We start from the raw sequence: 24,972 nt of genomic DNA on the forward strand, positions 1-24,972 counted from the left end.
TGTGCAAATGTTGCAGGAGAGTGAATGGTGCATTAATAGCCTGCCAGCACACCCTGTCCCTTTGGAGATGTACTTGTTCCCTCCCTTCCTCTGCCTTGTTTCCCCTCCCCTTTGCTCCCACTACACCTGCACATGCTGCTTCTCTTGCCTCACTTTGCAGCAGATTGGGCTGTGAGCTGTGTGAGGTGGAGGAAGCAGGACTGGCTCCATCACATCTGGGAGCCCTCACTGCACTTGTGTCTCACCACTGGAGTGAACACGGAGAGATCCAAGAGACAGCTGCCAGAGCAGGGCTTGGAGAGGTTTATTGATCCAGTTTATTGTTGACACAGAGCATTTCTTAACATCCACCGTGTCCGACAGGCGCCATGCTGTGCTCAGAATCTGCACCAGAGCTTTGTACACATCTCAGCTGTACATATTAACACACAGGGAAGTCAGTCCATCCCACTGCTCCTCCTGGGAGAAGCCAGCCCTCATGCACACTAGCAAATAGCAGGGTTTATTTACAGTCTGTTTCAACACCTGACTGCACTGTGAGCGACACACAGCTCTGGGGCTGTTTTCCAGCTCCAGGGGTGCTCAGTGGGTTGCACTGGTACTGCTGGAACGTGCCAGGATGCAGCCCCAGCACTGTCTAGTGCAAACCAAGCCTCACCCCAAGCCCTGGCTCCGGGGCAGAGCGGAGTAAGGAGTGCATGCAGTTTGCCCAGAGGCTTTAGGCAGCCCATTTCAAGTTCTGTGGAGGATGACAGGCCAGCATACCTTGTTGACTGAAAGTGAAGTGAATCACCAGGAGCCCTGAGTCTTTGCTCACCTGCCTGGTAGAGCTGAGTCAGTGGCAGGAGGATGCACTGCTCCCAGTCCCTGCTGGGGCAGCACCCCAGGGCAGGGCTGTGAGCGTGGCCCAGCAGAGCAGCAAGGCACTCGTGTCTCAGAGAAGGTGCCTGGTCCATCTTGCCTGGAAAAGCAGGCCAGGCAGCGTTGAAATCCAGTAGTGGAGCATTTCCCTTGCATGGAGTGTTCTGACATCTCACTCCCGCGACGTGCAAGACTAAGCACAGGAACCAAAACTGCAGCAGTGAGGTGTAATTAAAGCCAGCCCTGTTTTAGCATCACAATCCTCAGAGCACTGTTGTTGTGAGATGCCATGTGAGTATGTGATCCCCTGCCAGAGCCTGGACCGTGCAGGGTGTGATGGAGGGCTTTGCTGCAGGCTGTTTTAATAGGGTTCAGCTAAACTAGGTCTCAGTATCTGTCTATATGTGGAAATCAGGTCGGGTTTATCCCGTTAATGGTGCTAAAATTGGAGGGAGGAGGCCGGGCGTGCAGGGGCCCGGGCAGCCACACGATGGAGCTGAACCCTCGGCTGAGCTGGCAGCGGGGTCGGCAGCAGACAGCAGAGCAGTTCCTGGGATATTCGTGTGTCCTCCCAAAGGGAGTTTCTGCTGTCCATCACCACCCGTCGGTATTTCAGCAGCACACACCCGGGAGATGCTCCGAGCAGGGCATGAAACAGGCTGGCAAAGCTGGAGCAGGAGCAGGACATGGTGTTGAGCTGTCATTTGTCTGCCTGGGCTGGTGGCAGTGCCGAGTGCTGCTGGGCTCACTCAAATTCCTGGTGGCTCCAATCCTCTGTGGGAACATTTTGCCTTCAGTCCTGGTGGCCTTCAGCCAGGATCGTGGTGCCAGAGCTGGGCAGTAAATCTGCAGAGCAAGAGCAAGGGGGTCCTCCTCTGCAGGGAGCTGTCCCTGGGACTCAGGAACTGCTGGTGGTGTCAGCCCTCTGCTGTAGCTGCATCCCATCCTGAGGCAGGGCTGTAGCCCAGCAGCCAAGAGGCACCTGAGCGAGTGTATGGCACCAGGGGATTAACCCCTCCTGTGTGGGATCCCACTCCTGGTGCTTGTGCTGCCTTCACCACCCCCAGAGTTGGGCACACTTCTCCAGCCTGATGTGCCAGCACCTCAGGTGGCCACTGCCACAGTGAAGCCAGGTCTGCCTCACATGTTCTCTTCAAAACCCAAAGGTCTTTCAAGCCTTCTGCCTGTCAGCATAAAATATCACACAGGGCTGCCAGCCTAGAGGAACAGAGGAGCCTGCCTACAAGTCCTCATGGTGGGAGCATTCCCTTCCTTCCCCCTGCCAGAGGGGACAAAGGAACAGGAAAGCTCCTGAGAAGGATGACACTGAGTATAAGATGAGGCTGAGCAATGGATCAGGAATGATGCTCCCAGGCAGTGCAGTGGGAGAAGCGTGCACCATCCTTGCAGGTCCCTTCATCTGCTGCAGTGCAGGGGCAAAGTGTCCAAAAGCACATCGAGGGCTGTTGTGGAGTCCTGGTCCTCCCTCTTGCACTCCAGGCTCCCTGAGGTCAGCCTTAACCAGAGCTGTAGCCACAAGTTGCTGCAGGATCCTTGTACCACAAGGACTAAGAGGAAGAGGAGCTGGAACTGATCTTTTTGGCTATTTCAATGTCCGACTTGGCAACCAGAAACCGCAGCTTTTTCCCCCCGGAGCGGATGAGGTCCACAGCACTGCAGGGAGCAGCAAGGGGGACAGAGGTGAGTTCTGGCAGCCCCTCAGGGCTGGCAGCCCCTCAGGAGCCTGCCAGGTCACAGACATTCACAAAACACCCCCCTTTGCCCAATCATGCACCTGAGCTGTCTCATCCCACCACCTTTGAGAGGAAACCTGGGGTGGGTTGGGGCTGCAGCAGCTCTGCATTGCTGAGACTCACCTCTGGAGCTCTCATTTATTTCCCATTTATGCTCCCCAGTTTTTTGCTCCATAATCCCTTTTCCAAACCCACAGCCTTCCCCCCTCTCTAGTGTCCTGTGCAGCTCACTCCTCTCCCTGCAGCCCGCTGGTACCACAGCATCTCAGCACTGCAGCGCTGGCAACTCTGAGAGCAAAACAGCCAGAAACCTGGAGCTGACAGTACCCCCTCCAGTGCTGTGCCAGCCCAGGCGCTGTGCCGAGGCGAGGCTCACCTCTGGTAGTCTGCCCCGATGAGGCTGGTGCCGTTGACAGCCAGGATGCGGTCCCCGATGGAGAGCCTGCCGTCGGCGGCCGCGGGGCTGTCCTCGATCAGCGTGCGGATGTAGATCCCCGGGGAGCAGAGAGGGGTGTGCTGTTGGCAGGGGAAGGCAGTCAGAAAAAAAGGGACACAAACATTTGTGCTCCCAAAAGGCTCCCCAGGCAGGGTAATTCTCCCCCGGGGCTCACAACCAAGTGTGCTTGCAAGTGGGACCTTGGAGATGCTTGGGAACATGATGGGGGTGGTGCTAACAGTAACAGGAAGGAAATATGATCCTTTGGTTTTATATCAGTTTATACACAGAAAGCAGAGGTGGGGGCAACCTGCTCTTGTTCAATTTAATTAAGAGCAAAGCATCGTTAGCCTGCAGCCGTGTTGGGATGGAAGCTCTGCTCAGGCTGTCCCAGGGCTCGGTGATGCTCTGTTTCCTACTGACCAACAGCACAGCTGTGAAAGGCCATTTAAAAGAATGATCCACCCCACAATGCCACATTCCTCCTTATGCAAAGGAGGAGCTGTTTTGACACCCTGCGAGCCTCCCTGCTCCTCTCTGCTTCTCCTGCCACCACTGAAGGGTGGAGGAAAGACCTCGGCTGAGTCATTTTCTTTCCACAAGAGAGCTGAGCCTGTTTTCTCTCACCAGCTGCACAGCACAGTGACCTACGAGTAGAGATTCACTGAGAGATCCCTCTGTGCCTCCTTGACCCCAGGAGAAACAGCCTAGCTCCCGTGGGACACCATCAGCCCTTTTTTTAGTGTGAGGGCACAAGCTGAGAACTCACCACGCCATCGATCAGCCCCATCCCCAGCCCGATGGGTCCCCTCTCCAGCTCCACCACGAAGACGTAGCAGAAGTCGTCGGTGGCGGAGCTGCGGCTGGAAGACTCCGGCGTGGGGTAGTCATAGGGGGTGGGCGAGCAGCCTGGCAGAGAGCAGAGAGCAGCTTACAGCTCTGGCACTGCCCCAGCCCAGCCTCAGAGCCCCGGGGCAGCGCCAGCCCTCGGTACCTTCGGGGGTGCTGCCTTTGGTGCCGCTCATCCCGTTCCTCCGCGCGTCCTGCAGCCCTTTGCCGCTGCCCTGCGGTGACTCCGGGCTCCCGGAGTCGAAGTTCAGGGGGGTGGTGGGTGGTGTCAGCAGGCAGGAGGGGTCTGGGGGCGCCGTGCCACCCTTGGGGACCGGGCTCCTGCCCAGCTGCAGCTGCTGGAGCTTCTCCTGGAGCTGGGGCTCGCCGGTGGGGGGCTCGCAGGGGCAGGAGCTGGTGGCCAGGCAGAGCTGGGGGTTCCCCTCGGGCTCGGCACAGCCCCCCAGGGAGCAAAAATCCTCCTGGGCACGGCCCTCGCTCACCTCCAGCACCTCCGGCGTCGGGCATGCCTCTTTCTTAAGAAGGAGGAAAATGCTATGGGACCCCCTGCGTGTGCTTTTCACTCCCCACCTGGAGCCCACCACCCTGTTGCTTTCCTGGCTGCCAGATGCATCCAAAGCATTGACAATTCAGATGCTGCCACGCTTGTCCTGGCTTCCCAGCACAGCTCCCACAGCCCAGTTTGGTGGCCAGGGCCGTGCTGGGGGTGTTTACAGCCAGCCAGGAAGGGACTCCTGGTCATGTCCCTGCTGGGGGATCCCACTGGAAGGGGACACTGGGGTGGCACAGCTCCTCCTGTGCCACGAGGGCTGGGCAATGTGGCCCCAGGGTGACAGGAGGAGGCAGCAGTGCCTGTGAGTGCTGCAGGGAATGGGGACAGGATGGGAGAGGAGCAGGGGACCTGCTGGAGGGACACCCTCCACATGGCAGCTGAGCTTAGCACCCACAGCACGTTTCACCCTCCCTGTGCTTTACAGGCATTAGCTAATTAGCACTTCTGTGCAAGCCTGGCTGCTGGGGACGGGCAGGGTGCAGCTCAGAGAGGACAGGGAACACACAGGGAGAAGGGGAGCACTGCCCACAGACATCTCCCCTCCCTCCCTAACGAGATTGCTGGGAAGATTCTGTCCTTCCAGCTCAGCTTCCCGTGCCCCCCATGCTGGGGGATTAGCAGCACTAATCCTTCCAGAAGCTCTCCATGAGGGCACTGCCACAGCTCCAGGCTGCAGGCAAGGGCAGCAAGCCCTTGGCACTGGCCTTGGGGGGGGTCTGCAGAGGGACCCAAGACCCTCCTGCCCAGCCAGGAGGGGAACAACGCCCCCATGGGATACAGGCTACCTTTGGGAGCGCTGAGCCCGGCCCCTCGCTGGTGTGGGGGCTCCTGCTCTGCAGGCTCCAGAGGAAGTGGCGGATGTACAGGAGGTGTCTGTAGATGTTGTCGTCCAACGTCTCCACCTCCAGGTCCACTTTGAAGCCCCCGCTGGGTAGGATGATGGGTGGGTGGTTGTCAAAGGACTCCAGCACCTCATCTGAAAGGCAGAGGGATGGATGGAGGTTAACACTGGCTCAGGCTGCACCCCGCTTCTGCCTCCCAGCTCTCAGCCATGTGCAGTCTCCCAGCTGGGATCAGGATTTAGTGAGCTTGAGCCAGCAGCATCCCTCACTTGGGACAGCAGAAAAAGCCCCCTGCACTTTGCATCCTTTGCAATATCTGAATTTTGGGGCTATGGTTATTACCAATTGCTGAAGGTACTACAGGACACTCAGGAATGAAGGGAATGACCTGTTTGGTTTGTATGTGACTGGAGCAGGCTGAGCAGGACTCACCAGGCTGGAAGGTGGCCGGGCTCTCCTCCTCACTGGGCTGCCACGCTGAGATGCAGCCCACGTCCATCACTGCCTGGCACTGGCTCAGCACCCGGTGCAGCTGCGCGGGGCTCAGCGCTGGGAACTCGGCTCGCAGGGATGGCCAGCTCATCTGTGTGAGGACACAGCAGCAGGCACATGGCACAGGTGAGACACTGCTGCCTCTGGGGAGCAGGAGCTTGCAAGGGGCACTGGAGGGAGAGGTCGGGCAAGATGGAGAGAACATCCTCTCCTGGGTACTGCCCACCCACAGACCCTGGGACAGGGCAGCTGGTGGCAGGTTGCAAAAGGCACACATCAGTGTAGGGACCCCCCAGACACTGAGCAGGTGCTCTCCTGCCCATGCCTATCCCAATGCCACGAGCCCTGGGCTGGGCACCCCTCACCTGCACCAGCTGGGAGCCGGGCATGGCCAGCAGGTTGGCCACGCTGGCCAGTTTGGCGAAGAACTGCTGGGCGAGCTGCTCCAAGCCGGCGCCGTGCAGCCATTCCAGGAGCAGCCGCACGCTGGCCCGCAGCTTCACCCCCTGAGACCAGTGGTAGCAGCCCAGAGAGGAGCCTGAGGAAGCAAAGCATCCATCAGCCACATCAGGGAACAGCCCCTCTGTCCCCCTGCCCCGGCTTAATGTCCCCAATATCCTGTGGCTGTAATTCCTGGTGGTGGCTGGGCCTTGCCTGGCACTTACAAGGGGGCAGCTGCGTTAATGAGGGCTAATGAGCACCTCAGGCTGCTGTAGTTCATTAATGAGTTGGCCCTATTAACTACCCTCAGCCTCCTCTGCTCAGGCTCAAAGGGGCAATGGAATGGGGAGGGGATCCTTGTGGGGTTTAGCCTCTCCTGGGAATGGGGACCCAGGAGCCAGCAGCTGGGTCTGTGCTTGGCCTGCCTGTAGCAATGCTGAGACCTGCCCATCTCCAGCCCCCTCCTTCCTGTACCCCTTTAGGCAGCACTGGGATGGACTGGAGGGCATCCCAACAACTCAGTCCCCTATGTGTTACCCAGTTCAAGGAGCACTGACCCTTATCCAGGAGCTGGTTGAAGAGCAGGGTGTTGGAGAAGAAGAAGAGGTAGGCAAACATCTGGGAGGTGATCTCGGGGTGCACTTCGTACTGGTGGAGCAGGTCCAGCACAGCCTGGTAGATGAGCACGACCCTGCGGAGCTCCTCGGGCAGGGACGGGGTCCCCCGCCAGCCCTCCCGGCACTCACTCTGGAAGGGGTTGCACTCCAGCAGGGCAGGCAGAGCCACGTACAGACACTGCAGGGAGAGCACCAAGTCCACAGCAGACTCAGTTTGTTGGGGTTTTTCTATTTTTGCACCAGCCAAGCCTTTCCTTCACCTCCTCAAGCCAAGAAAACCCTGCCAGTGCTGAACCAGCAAGGGGCTGCTCCTATTCACCCCCTGCCTCCATGGGCTCCAGTGTTGTGCAAAAGTTTAAAAAATTATAAAAATTAACATGTTGGTCACTTTCAGCAGCTGGAAGAGATGGTGTGTGACACCAGCCAAAATCTGCAAAACCTGATGTGAACCAGGGCAGCAACCAATCACCTGGGCACGAGGGTGAAAGAAAATTCAGGGTCGATGGGGATGATTTTCCATATTGCTTAAATGGGAGAGCAGTGCCTTGCACTCACTTCTTCCAGGGGAAAGGGAAGAGGAGGGCGCAGGGGAGGAGGGCACAGGGGAGGAAGGCGCTGCTCCGTGTCCCCATGTGCTGGTGGCCAGTCCTGCACAGGGCAGCCTTTCTGTGCCTCACACTGCCCGCTCTGTTCCCCGCCGCTCGCAGCCCAGCGGCCCAGGGGCCCCTTTCCATCACGCCCTGAATCACACCATTATGCTGTGCTGGCCCGAGCCAGGCAGCCCTCCCCAAACACCTCCCCCGAGCCGCTGCACTGCAGACCAGGAAACACGCCGCAGTAATTCAATACTTTTCCTGGGCTGCGACCAAAAATCGGGGAACTTCAGCCCGAAGGAAAACACCTCAGCGTGGTGCAACTGCCAAGGAGTGAAAGCTTTAAAAAAACCCTCCTGCCCAGCCCTGGGGATGCTCGTGCTGGCCCCGTGTGCTGCTGTACCTTGGAGATGTAGTAGACACACTGCTGGAAGGTGTACATGATCACCTCCTCCAGCACCGTCATCGCCTCCTCGCTGGCCGTGATGGTCGAGGAGAACAGAGACTCCTTGGAGCCTACAGGGAGGAGAGGAGGATGGGGGAGCAAACCTGCAGCAGCAAGGCCCCCAAACTCCCAGGGTGTGGGTTATTAGAATTTCCAGGTTTGTATCATCCCCAAACTCCCAGGGTGTGGGTTATTAGAATTTCCAGGTTTGTATCATCCCCAAACTCCCAGGGTGTGGGTTATTAGAACTCCCAGGTTTGTATCATCCCCACGGAATCCCTCAACAGGGCAAAGAGGCTCCTGTGGCCTGGGGGAGCTCCCACCTGCATCCCCCACAGCTCCCATCACTGCTGGCAGCTCCTGCCTGGCCTCAGAACATTTTAACTTTTTGCATAGACCAGAAAGTTTCTGAGGCTGGTTTAATACCTTTCTATATTTTTTTTCCTTTAGCTGGCATTAACACAGGCTCACCAGTGAGCAGTTCTGCAGGGCTACCTGCAAATCCAGGGTGAAGAAAGCTCCCCCAGGGCATTAACCACAAGCTGCTGTGGTGGCAGGGGATACTTGTGGGTGTGAACACAACAAAACCTGGCTCTGGAGCTGGGCAGCACCAGGGCAGGATGTGAGGCTGCTCCTCCCACAGATTTCCCCACAGCACAGAGATGTCCCTGCTGATGAGGATTATGGAGGGTTAATGGAGCACCTCGAGGGCACTGACCACCACCTGTGACAGGATTAACAGAGCAGAGCTGCTCCAGCTGGGAAAACAAGCAGAATGCTGCATCCAGACTCACCTTTGATGTCCAGCTCTTCCTCCATGCTCTGGATGTAGGTGGGTGATTTCTGCTGGACAAAGTAGAGGATCTCGATGGCATTGGCCATCCAGAAGATGATGTGCTGCAGGTCTGGGAGAAGGTCTGTGATGGTGAAGCGGGACAGGGAGGCAGGGTCCTGGCTGGGGAGACACAGCAGGTGTTACACCTGCTGCTCTTCAGCATCCCCACTCAGGCTTTTGGGGAGAAAACAGCCAGCCTGGGGCAATGCCAGAGGGCTTTCACATCCCCACACCCCCAAGCCCAGCACTCCCCTTAGAAAGACCCTTTACAAGGAAAAATTCAGTGGTTTCTGCTCTGTGGAGTGGCAAAGGGGACTCTGTGGGGATCAGGGTGACCAAGGCCACCTGGCCTTTGTGGGGTGCCACCTCTGGGGGAGACTTCCCCTAATACAGATGAACTGCATTAAATATTCACAGCTGAAGAGCAGCCCTACCCTAGAGGTATGTGCTGCTCCTGCCAGCCCTGGACAGTTAAACCCAGCTCACCTGCCCTGGGCTGTTCAAAAATAAAACAAAAAGCACCTGGGAAATTTCTCAACTGCTTTTTCCTGCTATAGGAGGGGCCTGAGAAACATCTTTGAAATTTATCCTAGAGAAGAGCTCACAGCAAGCACCAACAGTTTCTCCAGATACTGGTTTAGAGATGGGGTTTTGGACATGGCTGGCAAGACTCCTTGCACCACTGTGATTGTCCCAGAATGGTGCTCCCAGCACTGGGACACCCTGTGCCACCACCCCTGGATGCAATGCCAGCACCATCTCAGCTCCACTGAGGAGTCTCCAGCCTGAGGAAGGTCAGGCTCACTCTTAAGGAACATTCCTACTGTGTCACCCAGGGGTGAAGCCACAGGCAGAGCCTTGGCCAGGTCTTGGATCAGAGAAAAACCCAGAGCTGCTGCAGGTCCTGTTCCCTCCTGAGCTTTTCCAAACCCACACGTTCTGTGCAGGCATGTGGTTAAAGGACCAGAGAGCAGAATGAGTGGGATTCAGCAGGAAAACTCATCATGCACCACTGGCTGACAGCCACGGACTTCCCTCACTCGTGGAGGAAGAACCAGCTTGAATTCTCCCCATTTTCTGAGGTAAGACAAGGAGGGTCACACTTACTGCTGGGATTGCTTTTCAGCCAGCTCCCGCGTCCGCTCCTGGGCAGGGAGAGAAGGGGAAAGCAGAGTGAAAACCCGTGGGATGGGGTGGCACGAGCATCACCCCCATCAGCACTCACTGCCACAGGCTGAGGAGCCCCCAGGGAGGGCTTGAGCAGCACCCCCACCCCACAAACACCCCGTCCCACCACCGACTGACCCACACCGTCCTCTGGATCATTTTGGCCGCTTTGAGCAGCAGCTGCCCGAAGTCTCCCGGCTCAAAGTTGGTGGCCGAGTGCTGGATGCAGAGGCAGAGCAGGAAGGCAGGCGTCAGCTTGTGGTCGTCCCCGCCGGGCTCGATGAGGCTCATGATGCGTCGCAGGAGCACATCCTCGGCCGCCGGCTCGAACTCCAGCTGCAGCTTCCTGCGGGGCGTCCTGGGGCCGCCGGCGGGCGACGGGCCCCGCTTTTTGTCCTTGTCCTTCAGCAGGCTGCCGCACGCCCCGCACACCTGGGGAGCCTCGGGGCGCAGGGCCCGCAGCCTCAGCAGGGTCTGCGCCGGCAGCGGCTGCGCCTTCATGGGGTCCTTGTAGAGCAGCAGGTAGTAGAGGCCGAGGGACAGCAGGTCCCCGTGCCGCAGCACCACCGTCCGGGCCACCTCGGCGAAGTTGACAGAGATGCCAGCGCCGGCGATGGGCTCCAGCACCAGCTTCTCCTCCGAGCGGTGCCGGGAAGGTCGGAGCTTCCTGATGGTGCAGTGCAGGGGCAGGATGTCGGGGGCGGACAGGCTGATGCTGGGCTTGCTCGCCTGCGTCCTCTGGCCCACCGTGTGCTGCTCGCGGTTCAGCAGGTAAACCAAGCTGTCCTGCCAAGCGAGAGACGCAGCATGAACCGGGGAGGGGGAGAAGGGACCCTCCTCCCCGCCGTGCAGTGATGCTGCAGCCTCCCGCTGTCCCCAGCTGTCCCCTCGCTGTCCCCAGCTGTCCCCCATGCACCTTTGCATGGCAAAAACATTTCGTTTTTCTACTCTCCTCGCTGCCAAGCAGGACAGCAGCGATCCCTGCCTGGGCACGGCAATGAATGGGTACAGTGACTTTGGGCATGCAGTAAATGGGGCTGCTTTGGACAGAAGGGGAGCCCTCCATCCACCTCTCACCCTCATCCCTCCTGGAGCTGCTTTTCCTTCCCACCTTCTCCCCCCAGACTGCAGCGATGCCTGCACCCCCTGCCCGAGGCGACAGTGGGACCCCAGGCAGAGCATCCACCCCTGGCCCTGCCCTTCCTGCAGCCTGCCCGCACACCCCAAGGCAGCTCAGGGGACCAGCCCGTGCCTCAGTTTCCCCCAGCAGCACTAACGGGATGGCTGCAGTGCCGGTGTCACCCTGCCAAAAACTTGGAACAGCTCGACACTCAACGGGCACGAAGTAGCCATTAACTGCAAGAGCCGACCCTGTCCTTCGCGGGTCTCCGAGTGCCTCCCGCAGACGCACTGCTCTCCTTGAGCCACTGAGGAAGCAGCCGGACGGGGCACAGGGGACGGGGCAGCTCAGCCACCACCCGCAGAACCAGCGCTCCCTTGGGCCGGGGCAGGGATGCTGCTCTGGGATCGCCTTGCATCCCTCCGGGGCACTGCAGGGGGTCACGGCTCCTGCCTCCGTGATCCCCGCACTTGGGGACAAGCCGGGCACAGACTCGAGGACAAGGCTGCAAGTCCCAAGCCCGTTCCCTAAAGGATGCTCACCCTCACCACCACCACCACCACCTCCCTGGCTCCCAGCAGCTCCGGCCATGCAAGCAGCCCCGCTCCGGGGGCTCGGGGGGTGGCAGGGAAGCGGGGGGTGCCGGGGGTGCGCAGGAGGCGGCGCGGTGCTTACATGCTGCTGGCTGTAGCCCTGCAGGAGCAGGAGGTGCGGGGACTGGTAGAGGGAGTACCGCATGCTGCTGCTGCCGCCGCCGCTCCGCGCCGCCGCCGGGCTGCCGGGCAGGGTGGAGCAGTGCCGCTGGAGCCGGGCCCCGCTGCCGGCCCCGGCCCCGCTCCCTGCCCGCCGTGCCGGGCTCCCCAGGCTGGTTTCGCTCAGGCTGCGCCGCAGGGCCGGGGGCGGCCCGCGCCGCTCAGCCCCCGCCGCCCGCCGGGCCCCCCGCGCCCGGTGCCGCTGCAGCTTCCGCGCCTGGGCGTTGATGCCTGCGGGGATGGGGGGGAGACAGAGCGGCGTTCAGCCCCTGCAGCCCCCTCCCCGGAGCACCCCCGCGCCGCCGCAGCGCCCCGCGGCTGGAGGGATGCTGAGGGATGCTGAGGGATGCTGCAGCGGGGATGGAGCAGCCGGAGCCCTCCCGGCGCTGCGCACCCAGCCTGCCCTGGTGTCCCCGCTCCTTTGCCCTCCCTGAAAGGTGACATCGGCGAGGGGAGTTTAGTGTCCTAATGCCACTGCTAAAACGGGGGCGTCCCTGCCCTCCCCTGGCCCCCAAACCTCACTGAATGGAGAGCAGCCTGTCCCAGTGTCCCCCCCAAACCTCACTGAACGGAGAGCAGCCTGTCCCAGTATCCCCCCCAAACCTCACTGAATGCAGAGCAGCCTGTCCCAGTATCCCCCCCAAACCTCACTGAATGCAGAGCAGCCTGTCCCAGTGTCCCCCCCAAACCTCACTGAACGCAGAGCAGCCTGTCCCACTATCCCCCATCCGCCCCGGCCACGCTGCAGGGCTGGGGGGAGAGGAAATGCCTGCTAAAAAGAAATTCCACTCAGTCTTTGCTAAAAAGAAAAAAAAAGAGCCCGGGTTCGGCTTTCAGCCCTTCAGCACTCGGTCGCCAGCAGCAAGTGGGAACCGCAGGGACCCCCCCCCAATTCCCCGGAGCATCAGCCAGGCATGGGAGCTGCAGTGGAGCCCGGCTGCAGCAGGAACAAGCCGTAATTAACTTCTCCCAAGCATCAATTCGGGCAGAGCTGTCTGTCCGTGAGACAAACAGAGCCGGAGTGAATGAACAGGCCTGGCCGAGCTGCCAAGGCAGCCCCTCACAGGGCACCCCCAGAGCCGGGGGGTCCCGGGGGGTCCCTCCGTGCTGCCAGCATGGCTGCAGCTCTGCAGGAGAAGAGGAAGCTGTGTGTCCGAGGGTGATGCTCGTACCTCAGCCCGGCAGCCTCCTGGGAGCAGCTCACTGGCATTCGGGGAGGACGAAGAGAGGGAAAAAACCCTAGAGGATTTGCTTGCAGGAGCAGCAGTGCAGTGTTGTCGGTGCAGAGCCAGAGGCAGAGCCCTGCTCCTGGCTCGGCCGAGCAGGGAGCAGCCTTTGGACAGCGAGGTTTGGGGACAGCCAGCGGGATTTGGGGACGGCAAAGCAGAGAGCCTGGTGTGCCCAGGGCTGCTTAAAGGGACACTCACAATCTCAGACCAAAAAAAAAAAAAAAAAAGAAAAAAATCATCTGCCTTATTTGGTGAGGAATGGGCTGCTGGTTCTGAAATACATTTTTTGTTTGTTTGTTTTAAGTGGAGCGCTCCTTTGCTGGGAAAATCAAAGAGATGGGGATGGGGAGGGGGGTGGGACAGGGAGAAAATAGCCCCTGCTGTTTACATGCCTTGGGATTAGGGCAAGGCCAGTCAGGCCACCCCAAGCAGTCCTGTGCCCTGTGTCCTTCTTAAAAAGGCAATCGGCCACGGCATGGATGTGACATCCAGGGAGAACCACAGCCCACACAAAACACGCTGCTGGGAATGCCAAAGGCCACCCCAAAGGTGTCTGCAGGACACCTCAGCTCCCCCCAGGAGCCCTGTCCCCAACCCACACCATGGAAATGGGCCAGAGGGATGAAGGACAGCTGGGACAATGCAGATCCCAGAGCAGGCTGTGGGAGCAGGGAGGAGTGGGGGCAGATCCTGGGGAGCAGCTGCTGCTGGAGCTGGGGTCCCACTGCCTGCAGAGACAGGCCCTCACCAGCCCCTTATCGAGGGGAAAGGAAGCTTCTATATTTATTTTGTGTAGGAAAAAGCTGCTTTTTCATGGCCGATAGAGCCCCCGTCACAGGCTCCCACTAACCCCGGGGCTGTGCTGGAAAGATAAACACAGCTCCTTTCCTGAGCATAACAAAGTCCCTCCATAAAACTGGGTTAGGTTTTTTTCATCCTTTGGTACTGTTTTGTCCTCCCAAGCGTGTGCAGGTTATCCCACCCAAACCTCAGCCTGAACATCTCCAGGGCAGTGAGACATGGGCAGAGCCAGTGGCTGCTGAATCCACATGGAGACTGGGATGGGAACAGCATGTCAGGAGTTCAAGAGCATCCCCAAATGTTTCATTCCTCCCTGGATAGCCAGGACTTGGACTGCAGAAAGGAGGTACTGCTGTTGGGGTGTTAGGCCTTGTTCAAGTTTAGGGCTGGACAAGCTCCAATGATCTCGGGCCTAGGGGGTTAAAAAGGCTTGGGAAAAAGGATGTACCACTGATAGTGGGCACAAAGAATACAGAATTTACAGGCCACAAGGACACTTGGCAGAACTCCCAAGATAAGGAAGAAACTGATGGAAGCAACTCAGCAACTGTGCTGAATCAGCTCTGACTGGGAAAGAGGCAATTCTGGCAGGGGGAGATTCACAACCACCAGCCCAAGAAACCACAGCCCAAGAAAAGAGCTCTGCCTCTCTCCCCCCTCTTCTCTCTCTCTACCTCACAATGATTGCTAATAAAATCTGTATTGTTTACTTCAGCATTTGTCTCGTTTGCACCTCAGTTCTGGTAGAGGCATCTCTCACTAATCAGATCCTAACACAGGGCTGGATCTCATCCTTAGGGAGAGCTGGGCACCCCTTGGGCAGCATCCACCAGACCCCACCAAGCTGCTGCCTCCAAACCCATCCTGCAACCCAGGGGAAAAACTTTTAGTCGTGGTGCCTGGGATCTGCCTCTTTTTCAGCTGAGGAAAGAGGTTCACTTTTCCTGGCTGAGAAATAAATCAACAAATAACTCCATGGGCCCCAGGAAAGGAGAAATGCTTTGAATGTACCCAGGAGGAACTCAGATCAGGCCAGTCCTTCCTAATGTAATTGCTCTGCAGACTCTGCAGGGAATCTTCCCTGGATGCAGTGTGCTAAGGTATATCAAAGCCACATCCTCAAAGGCACTTGCCAGAGCATCTTTTAGAATAATAGGCTTAAATCCCAAGTTTCTGGAGCTGCGTGTGCAGTTTAGCCTCCAGCCTCTTGGGAAAGCTCCAGTTAGGAGCACAGGAGCACAGGACCTGGCACAAAATGGGGATATTTTGGAAAATGAATGCCACTGAGATGCCAAGGGCTGCACCTCCCTCCAGCACCCTTGTTTGTGGGTGTTTTCCCTACATTTCCATGACTGCTGCCTCTGTGCCCCCCTAAAGGAGCAGGGAGAGAGGAGCTGCCTCGTTACTGCAGAGAGGCTCTACCTGTGCTGCTAATTAGTGGCATGAGGAGCCAGCACTGTCCTCCCCAGTGGGAAGCAGCTAATAAACTAATTAGGATAATGGGTAACTGAGCAGATAAAAGTCTTAAGCTATTTGCTAACAGGTCATGGATGGATGTGGAGCCTTTCCCCCAGTGATGCACCCGCATGACCCCAGTGGTCCCAGTCCTGCTGTTCCAGGGACAGGGAAGAGCCTGCAGGTATTGCCCTGGGGATGATTTGAGCATCCCTCTGCTTTTCTCTGAGGGAGCTGCAAGCCTGAAGTCCCTTTATTTTTGCACAGATGTCGTGTTTTCCATGCCAGTGCCTCACCACCCTGGGCAGGCAGCTGCTGCTCAGCAAGGGGACCTCTGCCAGCCTGAGCCTGGTGACAAGGGTGACCCTGCTGGAGGGCACTCACGGTCAGTACCCCCTACACCAGGAGTTTTGTGACTTTTTGGGGTGCTGGGTCACAGGCTGCATCACTCACACTCATTCCTGGCAGTTTGCAGATGAGCTGGGAAAGGATGGTCCCAGCAGCACAGGGTGAGACTGGTGACAGAGCCCCTGGTGCCACCAAAAGAAAGGGCTGCAGGAGTGAGATTTTACCAGGTAAGGCAGCTATGGGCTGTGTAGCCTGCAGAGCAGACAGCCTGACTGTGGGTGTAGCTTCTGTCTTGGAAGAGCTTGGTCAGCTACGGAAAATGCCCAAAGGTTAAAAAATGGGGAATTTCCACAGCTCCACCCAGGAGTGCTGAAACAAATGAAGTGATAACGAAAGCATAACGGGCTTATTTCCAGATCCAGAGCACAGTATGCCATCAGGAGCTGCTCCTCCATGGGAAATGACCAAAGGATGCCAGCTCCAGGCTGCTCCTGTGCTGGGCACCCAGACCCTGCTGCTTCCCCTGCCTGTGGGGGAGCCTGGCACTCCCACAGCTCCAGCCCACCCAGATCCAGGACAGGGAGAGGGAAGTTGCTTTCTGCATCCCAGGGGGAGGATTTGAGGCTGAGTGGATGTGACCTTGGGCTCTGGCAGGGAGCTGCCATGAGTGCTGCACCCCCACTCGGCCCTTGCCCTTCCCTCCATTCCACAGAAGCTGTTTTCAGAGCTGCTGCTCTCCCAAAGTGCTTCACATCTCTCTGATCTGGCTGGAGGAGGAGCTGAAGAGAAGGGCAGAGCATCCACCTCCCTGGCCCAGGCTCTGGCAGGAGCCACCTCTCTCTGTGTCCCCTGTGCAGTGAGCTGGGAGCAGCTGTGCATCCCCTCCCTGAGCAGCCACAGACTGCACAGGGTGAGCAGGGAGGTAGCCCTGTCTCCTCAAGTACCAGGTGAAATCCCAATTGAAAACTGCAGCTGGGCAGCTCCAGCTGCCTCTGCTCTCCTCCAGAATGCCCATGCCTGGATTCCCTCACTGTGTGCCAGGGTTCTTTCCAGCTTTTCTTAGGATGGGTGGGAGAGGAGCTGTGTCCCCCCTGGCATGGGACAGGTTGGACCGTCTGTTCTGCTGCTGGTGGGGCAGAAGCTTGGCTCTTCTTAGCCAAGCACACAGGGTAATTTAGTTATTTACTAGATTATAAATTTAGTAAATAACTAAACACCACCACTTTAGTTCTGACAGTAACAGCCCTTTCCTACAGGGGTGAGGAACTGCTGGGGGCCCATCCCAGCAAAACCCAGTGTCTGACACCTCTGGAGCCTGGTCCAGACCCCTCTGTCAGCAGGTCTGACCCAGCAAGCACATTGTGCAAGTAAAAATCTGATTTTAAACCTTTCTGCCCTCATCCTCACAGGGCTTTTTTATCTGAGGGTGGGAGGAGGAAAGCTTCATTACTGCTGCTGGGGTCACTTATTAACCTGCTGGTTCCTAATGATGCACTTATCTCCTCCTGCCAGCCCTGGCCTCCATCAGGCACCGCTGCAGGGGCTCTCCTGCCCTACATTGCTCTCTCTTCATTAGCTTTTCATTTTCCTTAATTGCTCCTGCAGATTTGCCTGGGGTGTCAGGCCTGGGGGATGCCCAGAGGGAGATGGGGATGCAGGGGGAGCAGGCACAAAGCTGAGGATGCCACGCTGCTGGTTCACTGATGGGAAGAGCAGGAAGCACAGATGCTCTTGCCTGCTGCTCCCCAGCCATGGGCAGGGTTTGTTATTAACCCTTAAACCGGCTGGGGTAAATATTTGAGGTGACAGATACAAAAGTGATGCAAGAGAGTGCTGAGTCCTGCCTCAGCCTCATAGCTAAAATGTGACCACCCTCCCACCCAAACCAGGTGTGGAAGGGCTTCTGGGGGCGCATCCCACCCCCTGTCCCTGCCCCACAGCCAGCTCTGACCTGCGGTGGTGGTGTCCACATCCCTGGCCGCCATCTCCTCCACCTCCGCCCTCCTGCGCAGCTCCAGCCGGCGCGAGAAGCCCTCCCTGGGCTTCCAGAGGTCCTGGATGAGCAGCGGCTTCTCGTGGTCGCCCAGGACCCTGAGCCCCTCTGTCTGCCACTGCTTCTCGGGGCCCTGGAAGCGGCCGATGACGTCGCAGAGCGCGTACTGCGCGGCGCTGAGCTGGCTCAGCCCGTAGCGCTCCAGGGCCTCCTTCACCAGCTCCCGCGCGCCCGAGCTGCCCGTCACCAGCACGCTCTTGTAGTTGGTGCCCGCGCAGATGTTGCCCCCGAAGATTTTCAGGATGCCGGGGGCTGAGAGCTGGGTGGAGAGCTCGGCCGGGTCGTCCTCGGCGGGGGCTGAGCCGCGGTCCTTGTAGCTCAGGGTGCGGTACAGCACCTGGGAGAAGAGGCGGCCCTGGCGCTTCAGCCGGTTCTTGGACGGCGGAGCCATGGTGGAGGACGGCCCATAAAACATGGTGCGGGAGCTCGTCATGAAGCACAGCTGGGCAGGGAAGAGCAAGGAGGGGAAGGTGAGCGGTTTGGAGGCTGGGTGTGCAGCAGGGGAGAGACAGCCACGGAGGAGCCTCTGTCACCTCCAAGGTTGGGCCATTTCCCTCGTGTGACCCAAAACACCAGTGGAAAAGCTTAGCCAAGTTCCTTGGCTCCAGCACGGTTACCCCTGGATGGATTTGTCCCTGAAAACACAGCCTGGAGAGGCCCCATATTCCTCCATCAAGGTCCCTCTTACCCAGGCAAAATGCAGTGGGAGGAGAGCAGAGCCCAGCGGGACTTGGCGGGGCCCACCCTGGTCAGCAGCCAAGGCATCAGGAGTTACTTCTACTAACGAGTTTACGGAGCAATCCCATTTTTTAGAGGTGAAACGGAAAGCTCAAGTGCAAATTCACTCACTCTGAGGTGACTGCTAAATGCTTTTTCCCAGCGAGAGGCACTGGGTGAAAATGGGCACTAATTAGCCTTTCTAAAAATGTCCTGACTCCGGCAAATCTCTTGGCTGTTGCTTGTTTGTGGAGGACGTTCAGGCCCAGGGTGGCATCGCTGACACGGCTGCCCTTGTCACGTTAGCCCAGGGCAGAGCTGCTCAGGGCAGCCCCGAGAGGGCAGGGACTGGAGGAGATGTGACCAAGGCCCTGTGGCAGCTCCCAGTGCTCCTCAATCCCCTGGAGTGGACCAGGAACCACAAATCACTTCAGGATTTAGGTGGGTAGCACTCCTGCCTGATGCCACTGTCCCCACCTGCAGATGGCTTTGAAATCCCACCCTGGTTGCACCAGCACCTGGTGACCCACAGCCACACTGTGCCCTGCTGGCAGGGGAGGTCTGCAAAGACAATCTGAGCATTCCTGGTTGGGACAGAACTGGGAACTCCCTCTCCCAGATCTTTAACGTGCAGGGACCCCATGCACACACAGAGGAGCCCCAAAATGTGCCATCCACAGCTGGATGCAGCAGATGAGGTGGGAAGCTGGGTGACCCAGGTGTTCCTGGCTGGGCACACGTGAGGTGCCAGCAGCTCCCACAGCTGCAGCCAGACTGGCTCGGGCACAGCCACGCTCCAGAGCAGACTCAGCGCTATCAGCAGAGTGATGTCGGGCCTGGACAGCCTCCAAACCACCATCTAATTCAGGAAAAAAGAGCGTCCCTGCTGCTGATGGAAGAGGTCACCTTCTAACCCAGAAACCAGCTCCCAGCCGTGCGTGGAGGGTTGCTGCAGGATGTGCATCCCCCATCCCACAGCCAGACACAGGGAGTGCTGCAGATGGGGAAACTGAGGCAGCAGGCGCCAAGGATGTGGCTGGGAGCTGTGAAATCCTGCAACGCTGCTGCATCCCTTTCCCAGCCCTACCAGGACTGTGAAAATGCTGGGGTTTGTCCTTCTCCCCAGGCTGCAGGTTCCAAAACTGACTCCTGGTGTGCTGAAGGGCAGGAGTCCTGGCAGGACAGCAGGGCTGAGCACCTTGAGTTTTACACTGCCCCAGAACTTCACCCCAACTCGCTGGGCTCAGGCAAAGCTGCTCCCGCTCCCACCTTGCAAGTGGGGAAACTGAGGCAGGGATGGGGTTGTGGGCTCCCCCCACACTGCTGCTCCTCCCTCTCCAGCTGAGCCCAGAGCTGCTGTTCCTGCTGGGGACATCCCTGGGGACATCCCTTGATGTCTGCTGTGTGCCATCTCTGAGAGTGCCGCGGCAGCCCCGACCTGGGGAGCAGGTCAGGGCACTGGCAGACAGCTTCAGGAACAGCTGCCCCAGGCCTCCAGCACGGCCCTGCCAGCCCTCATTAGCATGGGCCAGAAGGAAAACTGCCCCAGAGTCCCTACAGGACCTTGTCATCAAGGATGCAAAAGACAAGACTTTGTCATCAAATCACTGGTTTCACGGATTTAATCTCCTCCACCCTGAGCTACCTCCAGCACAAAGGGAAACCTTTCACCATCTGCTGGTGGCAAAATCATTCCTCCAAGCCCACATCACAGAGACACCATCCTTGCTTCTTGCAGGTCCCTGACTGAATGTGTTATTTATAGCTCAGCTATTTTTCTGCTCTTTCTATAAAATGCAGCTCCTACAGAGTTCAGGGCAAAGACGTTTCACCGGGGAAAAAATCAGAACCTGGGTCAGGGAGAGGTGTCACCCCAATTTTCAGCATCTAGAGCAGCACAGGTGATTTTACCAGGCACCAGCCTGAGTGACCTGAGAAATCACATTCTCCTGGAGACAGCAGAACTCACCTGGTCTTAATTGCCCTGAGCACTCTAATGAACAGGATAAGATGCTAATGAACTGGGCTCCTCCCACATCCTGCGCTCAGGCACGCTGGGCACCGGCATCTGCCCCCAGGAGGAAATCTCTCCTGGCAGGAGGAGGAAATCTCTCTCTGGTACAAGAGGAAATCTCTCTGGTACGTGCAATCCTGCTGAGCCCTGCTGCAGGAGCGGGGATGCTCCAGCTGTGTCCAGCTGCCCGGGAGAAGCCAGCAAGAGTGTCACACCTCCCAGCAGCTCAGTGGGACATGTGCTCCTGGACATCCCCAGCCCAGCTGAGCCCTTTTCTCACTGCAGGCCAGTTCCCTGGAAGGACACAGGCCTGCAGCATGATCCAGGCCTTCCCAAGGGTCCCTCTCTCCAGCACTCAAGGATGTTCTCTCTCTAACGGGTACGCACGGATTAGTCAAAAGCCTGGGACTGCCTCCCAGTGAGATCTGTGTCAGGGATCCTTCACCTCTTCACAGCAGTGCCTGACCACACCAAAACCAGCTATTTTCCACAGCCAGCTCTGTCTGAGCTCTGCAGAGCTGTGACAAATGCCCATGGTATTCATGTGGCCACCACGTGTCCTTCCACCACCACGAGTGACTCTGCAACCTCCAGGGACTTCCCTGCAGGCCTGAGGTTCCTGCTCCTGGAATGGGTGAGCAGCTCCTTCCCAGGGCCCCCACCCAGTGCTCAGACCCTACCTTGCCATCCTTCTCACGTGCCTTTTTCCCTTCCATTCATCCTCCTTCTCAAAACAATCTTTGCCCTTCGCTGTGCATCATCCTGGGCAGGCGTCTGTCGCGTTTCTGAGAGAGGAAGAGGAGGAGAGGTCCTGGGCTGCTCACGGACATCAGCTGCTCGCAGGATGGTGGGTGTGGAAGGCTCAGAGGTTCTGCAACACGGTCCTGAAGTTTGCATGTGGGGTTCTGAACCACATCTGTGCCCCCTATAACCAACAGCACCTACCCCATCGCATGGGAGACCAGGAGAGAACAGCAGGAGGAAGGAGAGGAAGCAGGAGGAAAAGAAAGGAAAGGAGAAGGGGAGGAGATGGAACCAGCAACAGCCCCCTGACCTTTTTCCCTTTCCTAAGCACACGTGTCCAAGGATGCCAGGCTGGGCATCCTCTGGCCCACAGGTGGACAAGCAAGCCCTGGACCAGCTCCTTCCCCCAGCAGCCGCAGCATGCTGGGATGGTCACTGAGATTTGTTTTCCTGAACCTCAGTCTGTTTTGCTGGGCATCAAGAAGAGCCACCAAGCACTGTGCCCTCACCTTCCCACCACAGATCTGTGAGAACACAAGCACTGGTGGCCAGAGACAAAGCTAAAAGAGGCACCTGCCAAGTGCCACCAGGGATGTCACGGGTGTTCCTTGGGGACAGCCATCAGGGCACAAGAGCTACTCTTTTCCGTGGCTCCACAGTGATTAAAGATAAATGCATCATCCTCTAATTAAATCACCTAATCAGGGCCTCGGTGTGGTTCCATCCAGTCCCTCTTGCTGGCCCAGCCTGGGGGCTGTGGGAGAAACTCTGCAGGTCGTGATGCAAAAGGCAAAGAGGTGCTGCCCCCACCTCTGCTGCTCCACCTTTCTTCCAATGATTTACTCCTCCTGGTAAAATATTTCTGCCTTATTTCCAGTGTGTCTGCCCTCAGCTGCCAGATATTGATTCTTGCCATCTTTTCTCTGCTCAACCAACAAGCTTTTGGCTACCATGTATTTTCTCCTCTGCAAGAGTATTTAGGTGCTTTTGCCAAGCCCTCCTCTTTCCTCCTTGATTGATTTATGAGTGGACTCACTGGATGGCCCCCTCCTCTCCACCTGTAAGACCCTTTCTGCAGCCCCTTAGTCCCTTCCCCTTGGACTCCACATCTCCTCTGCTGAGAAGGAAAGTTTGGATTTGGCTGCCATAACCCCAGATTTGGTTCTGACCAGAAATGCAAATAACTGCTATTTTCTTTTTTTCCCCAGAGCCAAACTTCACATTATCCTGAAAATTTTCAATTCTCCAGTGCAGAAATGGGGACAGACTGCTGCCTGGTGAGCCCCTGTGCTGCCTCTCCCAGCATCTGCAGGCAGCTCCAGCTGAAAATTTACCATCCAGATTAGGGACAGGAAACCACGCAGAGCCACAGTTATTATTTTTGGGTGTAAAAGATTTCCATGTTCCACTCTGTTCCAGTTAGGATGCCTTTCTCTCACTCAGCTTGCCACCCAGATTTGTATAAACCATTAACACTCAGCTGCTCTGGGTCAGATCCAGGTTTTTCCAGAAATCATTTCCATCTCCTTTCTTCCAGATTAGTGATAAAAACACCAAGTCCACGTTACCAGCTAGCAGTGCCCAGCAGTGATAATCTCCCTGATAACTGCCCTGGAAATGGATCACGTTTATTTAATACCAGCTTTCTTGACACTGTGCAATGTCAGCTCTAAATACTGGACTGGATTGACTTTTTTAATACTGGAAAGTGCAGATTTTTACAAGAATATCACCTCCCATAACTCAACTGCTTCTCAGAAGTGTATTACAGCCAGAGAGTCACCTCTCATGTTGGAGACTGAAATCATTTCTACTTGCCAGGAGTTATTTTCCATACAGCCACGTTGGATGGCAAGAATTTATTCCTGGTGTTGAAGTCTTTAATCAATTCAAGCCCGAGCCAGGTCTCTCCCTCTCCTCCCTGGGGGGATGCTATCAAGCCAATCAACCTGTAGCTACCAGGTCATCTTATTCCCTTTTGGGAAGAGCCACAACACTATTAAAGCACTTTTTAATCATCTGGAATGTCCCCGGGGCTCATCCCAGCACACGGATGGGTGGTGAGATTTCAGCTACAGCCACCCCAGAACAGGAACCAGAAAAGCTGTTTCCTCAGATCTTTGTTTGAAATTTTTTCTTTTCTTTTTTTTCGCCTTTTTTTGTTTTGTTTTGTTTGTTTTTTGGGGTTTTTTTAATGGAAACCACTGGAGCGGCAGCTCGGACTAACGGCAATGACCGCAGCCTGGATGCTGCAAGCGGAGGGAGCGCTGCAATGTGGAACAAATTAGAACTCGGAGAGCAAAGGAAATGAGAACGCCCTGGTAGCTTTGACGTGCTCTCCTCGGCTCCAAATCCTGCCCCTCTGCAGGTCCTGTCCCAGAGCCGAGGCTGCCAAACCCAAACCCCTCCGCTCGGACCGGAGCTCCCGCTCCCTTCCCTTCGGGATGGAGCCTCGGAGTCTTTCCTCGTGCGACTTTTATCCATCTAATCCAGGGGCAGACCGGAGCCTGGTGATGTCCATGGCTGCCTCGGTGCCGTCTTTAGCCGGATCAGGGCGGGTAAACGCCTTACCACGTTATTATTAGCAGCGGGCACCCTGCAGGAGCCCGGGGCTGCTCGCACAGGATGGAAAAGCAGCCGCGGTCCCGCACACACCAACAGCCTGTCCCAAAGGCACCTATCGCTCCACACACGTTGTTACACTCCTGATTCCACAAGGACAGCAGGAGTCCTTTAAGCAGGTTTCCTTTCCTTGGTGCTTTTTTCCTCCTGTAATTATTTTGCAGGGTCTTTTGAGCCGCCAACGTGCACCAGCTCTCCTGTAATCCACCAGTGCAAATGCCAGCCCTCTGCCCAGGCAGTCTATTCACACACCCCAGAATCCCTGCACAAAAAGCATTTGCTTTCTGCTGCCTCCCGAGCTCCACGGTCTCCGTAGGCTGCCTAATTATAAGATCTTAGCAATATTTTTTTTTTTCCCAGCGATAATTAACTGGTCCTGGAGAGCGCTGAAAATAAGCACTTCCCAAGCAAGTAGCGAACTCCCCTGAGTTTTCTCTGCTAAAGTTACAACTCAGCATGAAACTGCTCCAGCCCCACAGGGACACAGGTCACCTCAGCACCTCCCTGCCAGCCCGGGATGCCACCGCGGCCGCAGGCACTGAACACAGGTGAAACGGCGGGGGTGGGACAGCAGGGGGATCCCAAATGGACAAGGATCCCGAGGGGTATGGAATGGGGAGAGGGATCCCAGGGAGCGCGCAAGGGGCAGAGGAAGCCCAAGGGGCGTGCGACTGGGAGAGGGACCCCAAGGAGCGTGCAGGGGGGAGACGGATCCTGCGGGATACGGAACGGGGACACGGACTGCAAGCAGAGTCCAGTGGGGAGAAGGAGCCCAGGGGGGGTGGAACGGGGACGATCCCAAGGGAGGCGCGATGGGACACGGAGCCGCAGGGACGGGCAGCGCGGGGAAGGCTCCCATGGGACGGGGACCCTGGGGCGCTGCCGTGCCCGGTGCGGCTCCGCGGGTCTCCCACGGCAACCGGACAAGCCCCGAGCGCCGCGCTCCTCCCGCCTCCCAGGGGACGAGGAACCAACGCTCCCGCCCGGCGCAGCGAGGGTGCCCGGGACGCAACAGCGGGGATGTGCCCCCCAAAAAACGGGGGGTCCCTGGGGCAGGGTCCGCCCGAGCCCCCCGAGCCCGGTACTCACCGTCGGAGCGGGGCAGGCTCGGAGCGACCCCGGCGGCGGCAGCGCCCGGAGCTCCCGGAGCCGCCGGAGCCGCCGGTGCCCCCAGAGCCGCCCGGAGCCGTTGGTGCCCCCAGAGCCGCCGGAGCTCCCGGAGCCGCCCGGAG

General features: G+C 57.8%; 1 protein-coding gene and 1 long non-coding RNA gene across 4 annotated transcripts; one reads left to right on the plus strand and one right to left on the minus strand.

The window, feature by feature from the left end:
• Positions 1–288: 288 nt before the first annotated feature.
• Positions 289–24,972, minus strand: RADIL (Rap associating with DIL domain). 3 transcript variants are annotated; one of them, XM_064389809.1, is made up of 15 exons: positions 24,830–24,972; positions 17,542–18,085; positions 11,681–11,988; positions 10,024–10,671; positions 9,826–9,863; positions 8,678–8,838; positions 7,842–7,954; positions 6,786–7,023; positions 6,153–6,325; positions 5,728–5,878; positions 5,239–5,429; positions 4,046–4,415; positions 3,821–3,960; positions 2,992–3,131; positions 289–2,535 (listed from the first exon to the last, which is right to left on the minus strand). In XM_064389809.1, the coding sequence occupies exons 2-15, from the start codon at positions 18,074–18,076 to the stop codon at positions 2,430–2,432; spliced, it is 3,312 nt and encodes a 1,103-aa protein (XP_064245879.1). In that variant the 5' UTR covers positions 18,077–18,085; positions 24,830–24,972; the 3' UTR covers positions 289–2,429. The 3 variants fall into 3 exon arrangements, with proteins under 3 accessions (XP_064245879.1, XP_064245878.1, XP_064245877.1); XM_064389808.1 differs by lacking the exon at positions 24,830–24,972 and adding an exon at positions 21,055–21,414 and having other exon boundaries at positions 10,030–10,671; XM_064389807.1 differs by lacking the exon at positions 24,830–24,972 and adding an exon at positions 21,055–21,413.
• On the plus strand, positions 15,203–17,575 carry LOC135281178 (uncharacterized). Its single transcript, XR_010347907.1, has 3 exons — positions 15,203–15,426; positions 15,510–15,627; positions 15,711–17,575. It is a non-coding gene; the product is annotated as an uncharacterized LOC135281178 (long non-coding RNA).

This window comes from Passer domesticus, chromosome 15 (assembly GCF_036417665.1).
Source record: "Passer domesticus isolate bPasDom1 chromosome 15, bPasDom1.hap1, whole genome shotgun sequence".
NCBI lineage: Eukaryota > Metazoa > Chordata > Aves > Passeriformes > Passeridae > Passer > Passer domesticus.